Source organism: Protobothrops mucrosquamatus, unplaced genomic scaffold, assembly GCF_001527695.2.
Source record: "Protobothrops mucrosquamatus isolate PMUCROS unplaced genomic scaffold, P.Mucros_1.0 scaffold2473, whole genome shotgun sequence".
Classification (NCBI taxonomy): domain Eukaryota; kingdom Metazoa; phylum Chordata; class Lepidosauria; order Squamata; family Viperidae; genus Protobothrops; species Protobothrops mucrosquamatus.
Window position 1 is genome coordinate 178,211 of NW_015388543.1, and position 9,081 is coordinate 187,291.

Here is a 9,081-nt window from a genome sequence, read left to right on the forward strand (position 1 = left end):
TACTGTAAAAAATAGGCAAATTCCATTAAGAAAGGAATAGAAAGTAAAACCATCAACATAGTGTTGCTCATGATTAATCTGTATTTATAATGCTGGGCACAATTACAATAACCATAGTTGAAAAAGGATACTGCTTGCAAAAGTGAAAAGAGGCAGATTGATTGGAGGACCAAAGCAGCTCCTCTACAAGCAAACGCCACATACCTTGGACTTTTTAGCTTGAAGTAAAGTCAAATAAGAGGTGACACAATAGAGGTGTATGAAATTATAAATTATAAAGAGGTGTGGAGAATGTGAGTAAAAACACATTTATCTCCTCATGGTGGTAGGACTTGGACAGGAGTGTTTTACCCATTAAAATTAAACATGGGGGAGGGGTAGGTGACAAAATGAATGATTTTTTTACAAAATGGATAGCTAAACGATACAGCCATAAGATATGGTGGTAGCCAGGGATAGCTGCAAGTGAAGGATTTCGGTAGCATGTTCTGTTGAATCAGTCACTCAGTGACTGATAATGCTGAATAGATGATTTGTTGGTCTAGCAGAATTCTTTTTCTGTAAGTCTGCAAGATCTTCAAAATTCTGTTCCACAGTATTCATCATTTATTACAGATGAATTTGATAAGGTCATCAAAAGGCCTTTTTAATGGCTGTCCCGATTTTGAAAAATGCTGCTTAAGATTGCTCATCTAAACCTCTATGCAGTAGCCTTCATTTTGGGTGTAGACCCAGAGATTTGGTTTGTCAGCTGATTGCTTTTTCTGCCTGCTGGGGATAGTGGAGATAGTGGAGGATTTGAAGCCACCTGCTACTAATTTTAAATTGCTTTCTTGATTGGTGAACTTATAATAAGTATGGAATAAAAATGCAAATGAGCAAGTTTTTTTCCCTATTAAGTGGGCAGAGTGACAGCAGTAGAACATAATCTTATCTGCTCTTCAGAATCTCTTTTCCTTCCTTCCACCCTTTGACTTTATCCCTGCTCCCTCCCTTCCTACTTTGTTTATTTTTTGTCATCTTGCCCTAATTAATTTCCCCCCTTTCCTCATTTTCTGTTTCTCCATCTTTCTGATTTCCCATCTCACTGATCATTTTTATCTTTAGTGCCCTTGCCTTTTCCCCCCTTTCCTTTCCTTCCATCTTCATTTCTTCCCCTCTCCCTCTCTCCCTTTCATTTCTCCCTTCCTCTATCAATCTTTTTCTCCTTCTTCTCCCTTTCCATCGTTTATTTGTATGCGGTGCTGGAAAGCTTCAGAATTTTCAGAATATTCCAGAGTTCAATGGATATTAAAATATATGAAAATTCTTGCACCGATGAAGGGAACATTAAAATGAAAGGGAATGTGAGGCCAAGCACAAATTATAGTACTCTAAATTACAGAATGAAAATGGATGGAGATTAAATATGGCCACAAAGATAAATCTCAGTTATTCAGAAAATCAATAGTCCTTTATTTTGGATTTATAGAATAGCTATTACTAAATATCTCTGCACAACAAATCAGAGGAGATTGGGTGGAGAGAAAACATCTTTCACTATTTCCTTGTGTTCATTTTTAAATTGCTATTTTAGTAGTTTATGGTATAAAGCCACGCCATCATGCTTAAAACTTGTTACTGATTCTGGCTTAGTTTTAATAGACTTCCTTGGCAGAAAAGTACCATCACTCCCTCTAATTTTTACTTATTTACTATTATGATTTAGTAGGACTGAATATACAATTGTTGAAAGAGGACAGAAAAACAGTACAATGGCTAAGCCACTATTAGCCTATCAATGTAACAAGGTTCCTAGGTTGGATAGTTTTATTAGAAAGTTTAAACTGAGCTGAGTGATCCTGCAAGCAGGACTCAGTTCCCAGAACAGGTAAAAGTAAAATGAAAGACATTTTTTCAAAGATGTCATGGTACAGTGTACTGTTGAAAGAAAAATCTTCAGGGTCCAGTCCAAGCTGGGAATAAACAAAATGGAGACTGCTTTAGAAAGAAGGTTCTAGTTTATTGAAGAGCAGTACAACAACAGTATGTGGCTCTGGAGCAGCTGACCAACTGATCTGATGAGTACAAGGATTTTTATATAGTTTTACAGCATTTCGTAAATTGGAGACTTGCTTTGTGTACTTTTGTTATTAGATTTGTTTAGCTTGTTTCACAAAGGTTAGCAATGGGACTAAATTACTTCCTTGGTCCTAATCCTGTCAACAAATGTAATTAATTTTACCCCCTTATCTTTAGTCTATTACCTCCATTGAGCTCTTTGTGAATCAATAGCCTGATTCAATGTTTCTGCTTTTTGCAATAGCCAGGGATTTCATGAGTGAAACATTGCTTCTGTATTTCTTTTCCTATATCTGCTTTTTCCATAGACCAATGAAAAACACTTCAGATATTGCACAGTAAATATATTTTACATCTCTGAAGCTGCTTGTTCTAACTAGAAATAATGGTGGATAAAAATAATATACTGTACATATATTGTAGTAACCTTCAGTTATATACTACCTGTCTTTTGTCCTCCTTTTCAATATATTATGAAATGATTCACAAATGATATATTACAAAAAGATTATTTTTTGTAATATATACAAATGTATGCAGTAGAGAAAGATCTAGAGCCCAGAAGTGAAGACAATGGATCCATAGACATTGCAGACATAGTTATTTCCCTGCTCTGCATTGAGCTCCCATATTCTCCAACCAGTTGTGTAGGTTGAGAGGGCACTAGTTAGATTATGGAAGTTAATGAAACACTTTATTCTAACATATAAGGCATGGGTAGATCTTTACAAGGTAAATCAAAACAGCAACAAAAAGTTACTTCTTGCCTAAAGAACCACATCTTTATTATAGCACAAGCTTTTATGAACCTTCTGGAAACTCCTGTAATATTAAATTTTTGTTTTGGATCCAATTTATGCTAAACCTGCTTGATGTAGAGGTGAGCAATGTTTGCATAAAATTGACATACAATAGACTTTTCATTTGTTTAGTTGGGATAACAGCTGTCCAAAGCTTGTTCCCATTCATTATTTTGGGCTAGGAATTAGCTATGTCTGAACATTGATAGCTAATAACATTTTTACATATTTTTAAAGAAAAGCACTAGTACGACAATTATTCCCCTTTGTCTAAAGTAGTTTTATCACATAAAGAATTCACCAGTTAAAGTACTCCGAAAGGATAGTTATCAGTGGAATTCACATTTGTTCAGACTTGTTAATTTTGGCAGCTTTCGGGTGGAATTTGTAGCTGGATTATCCTGCAATTTAATGCTTCAAGGTATTTGGTAGAAACTCATGAGCAAAGCCAAAGGAGAGAAAAGCATGCCTACAAGAAGTCATACAAATGTAGCAGAGGAATAAAGTCATTTTTTTCTATATAATTTCAAACAGGGACTTTCAGATGTATTGATCACAAATATGATTGTTAGTCCAATACCAAGACTATTCTAAGGAGATATAATCTGATACAAACACTACTGAACCTTGAGATAGGCAATCCACAAGTGGCATGTTGCCCCAGACCATGTCAAGACTGCAGCACTGAAATTTGACAGCAAGCCAATTAATATTCTAGGATTTTTGTTTTGTTTCCAAAAATAAAAAAGTGTTAAACTGAGGTGTAACAGACCTATTTTTTCCCTTCCCCCATAGCTGAACATTTTGTCTCCAGACACATTCCTTGTATCCTTCAAGAATAAATTGGGGGGGAAATGAAAACTTCATCTGCAGTGTCAAATGATTGTTCTTGTGTTAAATTTGCTTAGTTTTATCTCGGCTTTTGGATTTTTCAACAAACTATGCCAGAATACACTAACTACTTAGTATAGTGTGTGAACAATCGGTTTGCAGTGAAAATCTGGTATGGTGATTTTTATTGCCAATATTCAGCAGATATTAAGACTCATAGCAGATTTAAATTAAAAAAAAACAAACCCAAATTCCATGGATAGGTTTGATAGTGCAATTCTTACTTAGAATAAAAAGAGAGTTGGTTTCTGGTGCACAACTACTCTAAAGTTTTTTTTAGTCATGGAATTGTGTCATGGCATAAGTGGGAACCGTTTTATAAGCCAGGGGAAGCCTGTATTTTCAGTTTTGGAACTGAATCTGCCAGGAAATAAAGCATGTCTTGGTGTGTCTCCTGGGATATGGCAGAATTCTGCACTCACCCTAAAAGCCTGCATATTCTATGTATACCTTTGTTGTTTACTCTTCTCCCTCGAGGTTTAAAGGAGCAACAAACACTTCAAGGCTTTCATTTTAGTCATTTTATTAAAAATTCTAAATAGTCTTTAAAAAACAAAAACAAAATGCTTAATCAATGCTATGGTAACCATTTGTACATGCACAGTTAAGGTGCTAAGAACAACACAAAACTGAGTAGGACACTAGCTTATTATTGTATAAGTCAAATCTACAAAGAGTTTAGTGCAAGTTGAACTGCTAGCATTGGAGATCAGGTACCATGCTGGTGTATTCAAATCTATCTCTTATACTCGAATCACAATTTTAGATAAAGGTAGTAAACCTGATTTTTTTTTTCAGAAACATTAACAACCCCCCCTTTCTGCAATAACTGGAATAACAGCATTGATTAGAAGTACTATAATTTTGGAAGAATTTTCCTACCGTAAAAGAAGTTGTATAAGAAAAAAACCTCTCCTGTTTGATAACAGAGGAATTAAACAATATTTTCTTTTATCTGCTACTTCATTTTGGTTTTTCTGCACTGGCAAAAAGTAGCCTATATCCATCGAGTCATTTTATACAAATTACAACATTAAATATAGGTGATTTGTGCTAAGGCTGAACTATATTTTTTCTAGAACAAAGACTTATCTTCTCTGCCTAACTATGCCAGATCTGACAGAAACTGGCTTAATTACTAAATTGTTCAATATTCTATATTTTTATAGTTGCAACATTACCTGCAACAGTGACATAATCAAATCAAAATTGGAGAATGGGCAAATGATGCTTCTCAGCAAGAGGAACAAATGGGATCCCAGATACCATTCTACTAAAACTAGTTTATATGACACTTTAAGCCAGTTTTCTCTATATAAGAGCTACAAGAGTGATGTGCATAACTTGTATTCAAAATTAGACATAGATTTTACATAACACCATTCCAAAGATGTTTGTCCCAGTCAGTTAAAAAAAAATTCCAAGTAACAAGCTAATGCTAATTTTTTGCTTGGTGTCGTTTTGCAAAAGGGAAAAATAAATTCTTTGTAAAACCAAAGATTAACTTTATTGCGATTACCAAAAATAAAATAAAATAAAATAAAATAAAATAAAATGCCCCCTGGTGACAATAAACCCTCAAATTGTTTGGTTAATGGTGACAGCATTGCTATAATACAGGACACTATTTGTTGTACATGAGAAAGTAAACTGAAGAACTTGTCTAAATATTTCTGCAGCTCCTGGTGGGGGGGAGGAAATGGCTGCCTTGGGTCTAGCAGTTTCAAGTATGCAAGATGGAACCTAAAGTGGCAGGAATGCCTTGGAATTTCTAGAGCCACTATAATTTACATGTATTTTATTAATGTTCTTAAAAAGTACTTGAGATTGCAAATTAGTTTGTACTGATTGATATAACCATAGACTGTATTAAGCACAGAAGTTTCTATTTTGGCCACATCAGTCCCAATGGAAAACACATTCTAGTTTTGAGAAGTTGTACAGATTGACTGCCTGATCACAATATATGATTTTCTGCACTCTCGGAGTATAGTATTTTATAAAAACACTGTATGAATGTTTTATCCAATATTACTTAAATATGATTAACTGAAGGAAAATAGTTTTTGTGGGCTAGCAGGGTCAGGCAAACTGCCTGGAGGTAGGCAGTATGATGCAGAGAGTGACTTTGAAAACTGCCTGTCTCATTGAGGAGTGAAGGTAGAAATTAATTAGTTTACATGCGGCTTGCCCCAAATTCAACAGCTGAGGAGTGGAGATACCCAAATACAGGTTTTTAAGAAGCCACACTGATTGGCTTATAAATTTCAGGTTTTAAAAGGTAGGTATCTTAACAGGCAATTAATGGAAAAAAGAATGTGGTTTTTTATCTGCTTCTTTCTTGCAAGCATCTTTGTTATATAGTTATGGAGACTCTGTTGGCTCCATTCTACGTTACATTAATAGAAAAAGGCAGCTGACTGTGAGCTTTGACTAGAATGTAGAAGCAAACTATGTTGCTGTTTTCTAGGAGAAGTTTTTTTTTCTGATGGAGTTAAATTTATGGGAATCCATACATTTAAAGATGTTAAAAAATATTTTACTAGAACGTTTAAAATTTCCTAAAATTCTACAGATATTTTCTCCTACAAGGGATTTTTATTTTTGCCTATTTTGAATTAAGTTTTAACTTGTCTTTCTCCAGTTCTGATCTAACAGTCCCACTTCTCTGAAGCTGGTACAGGTGGCCCTTGTTATCTGCAATCCATTATCTATGGTTGATAAACACAGGTCAGATTATATTATCTAGAAAAGGATTAAATAGCTTTAATTTTGATACATTATTCTATTTGGAAGATTTCTAGAATATTTTTTAATGGAGGGAGGTATTTAAGTGGGCACAATATAATGGTGGGCTTTGCCCATCAATAAAGTATACTTCTTCAATGTCTTGTTAGGCACAATTCTGTTATCAGTGGCTGTTAGTCTAGAATAGAGCCACCACAAATAACAAGTGATACCTACATTATATTTACATTTTATGGAAAACTCCCTTGATACTAATGTTTCTCTTGAAATGTAGTTTTGCCAGAAAAAGAGCAGAAAGAAAATCCCTGCTTACCATGGTTTGGATGCTGTTCAGGCTTCCTCATAATTATATTCTCACAATTAATATATTAGCTTGATCCCAATTGATTTAAAGTACCTAATCAAGTTACAAAGCAGCTGATCTGGCACTTCACAATTTTTAAATTAGAATTTTAAATAATACTAAGCCTAATTCTTGTAGCTCCAAAGTATTTCAGCACCGGTTACTTTTCTTAAGGAACCAAGAATGAAATGGTTTGTCATTAAATTTAGATACCTAGCATATTTGTTCTCCATTATATATAAAAGTTGATGTAAGGGAGGGTGCATATTAAGAAAGAGAAAAAGAAGCAGAATAAACATTTTCCAGCAATAGTATTAGAGCAATAAATGAGGTAGATTTAAACACACAGAAGTGCTTCCTTAACTCATGCCAATAGCTGCCTTAGAAAAATCAAGTTCACTGTCCAAGACAAGCATGGGTAATGTTTCAATTAAGAACTGTAGGTTTGCATATTTAAATTGCTCATGTGCATATCATTCATAAGTACGAATGAATACAAAACTATAGCTGTTTATTACACTGCACTTAAGAACTGATCCTTTGTACTTTAACTTAGAGGTAAAGCCCATTCTATTTAACTGGTCTTACTGTCTTGTACAATATATTTTGAGTTGCATTTTCAAATGAGAAAAATCCCTGTTCTGGAATTACAGTCTCATTGCTGTTAATCTTGAATTGGTCCCTAAATATAGAAGAACTTTGAAATAGTAAGCTGAAAGCTAGTGCTTCACAATTGGGCAGTTGAATTCAAAAAGCTTCTTACAATATATACGCTGAAGAGTTTGGCTGCATTTGTTCTTCTGGTTTCCATATGAATATCTTGAGTTTGGAACTGAAAATGATCAAATTTAACATTTTCTCCTCAATAGCTATCTGCAGGGCTCAGCAAATATTCTTCATAAACAGGATAACAGATTATTCAAAGTACATATTATTTTATGGATCTTCTTGCCTTTCATTTCTCAAAAAATATCTCAGATTCTTTGATAGAGGCTATTAACTCTTTCCTCCCAAAATGCCCTAGAATAGATATAGGAAGAACTGTTCAAGGCACTGATGCTGAAAGAATTGAAGCATGGGGGAATTTTCTTAATAGTCCTAAAGGCTACATAAAGTAGCTATATTAAGAAATCAAATTTTCTCCTATTCAATGAGAATTTTGAAGGTGTTGAATTCAGTTTGATAATTAAGAACCAACTACACTTTGCTTTTCTCTTTGAAAACTAGTAGTACATTGGAATATTTTCTATCAAAACACAAACAAGAAACTTCATACCAAATGTTGGTAAGCTCCCACCCTCCCCATCAAGACCAGAATTTAACTTAAGAGCCAACAACATTATTTAAGACTTTTGCTATTTTTTCCTTTTGTTGTATTTCTAGTGCATTCACTAATAATCTCTGATGCCCTCTATACAGTTTTTAATATGCAGCCTACATTCTGTGCTGCGGGAGAACAACTAGTTTATTTTTAATTAGAATGGGGGAAAAAGCAAAACGTATCTCCCTCTCCCTCCACAAAAAAGCAAACCCAGTTTTCTAATTTGAGGAACTTTTCATAGAGTCTCCATAGTATGACGCTTATAGACGCATAGGAATTTTTAGAAGAGATAGGGGGAAACATCAACAAATAAATTAATATAGTAGCCAATCCTAAATGAATCCATGGTTAACTTGTAGACTTGATCAACAACAGACTTGCTTAGAGGCAATCTTCCTAAGAAATCTTGGAAGGTACTGACCAAACTGGGTGCCATTCTGGCTGATAAGAGGAATAAAAGCTGATATATTATTCTGATAAGAAATGAATGCTGTTCATTTAAAAATAGGTGTCACATGGGAAAAGAAGTGCAGATCAAGCGCTGGTCCCATCCTCTTCAATAACTCGGTTCATACTGGTGCCATGAGTTATGTGAGTTACTGGATTTCCACTGAGGTCTCTGGTGCTACTGTGACGTGACTGATCATTGAGCCGATGGGAACTGCTATGCCTGGAGTGGTCAGTCAATCGGGACATGCTGCCATGAGGTAGTCGATCTTCAATTCCACGGTAACTGCAGGGGGTATATCTAATTCATAAAGACTTATCCGTTTTAGTAATACAGACACATATCCATTGAAAATATTCCAATTATCTCCCAAATATATAAATTAGATAAGCAAAACTTAGATGTACTGCAGTTTAATCCAAACATTTTCATTTGTAGGACAGTTTTCTGTAAAAATAATTTAACACAG

General features: G+C 34.6%; 1 protein-coding gene across 1 annotated transcript in view; it reads right to left on the reverse strand.

Moving 5' to 3' along the window:
• Positions 1-8,373: 8,373 nt before the first annotated feature.
• Positions 8,374-9,081, reverse strand: part of FZD3 (frizzled class receptor 3) — a 29,727-nt gene continuing 29,019 nt past the window's right edge. The window contains exon 7 of the mRNA XM_015825067.1: positions 8,374-8,912. Coding sequence (XP_015680553.1) covers positions 8,699-8,912 — 214 coding nt within the window. The 3' untranslated portion in view covers positions 8,374-8,698. The remainder of the gene's footprint in view (positions 8,913-9,081) is intronic.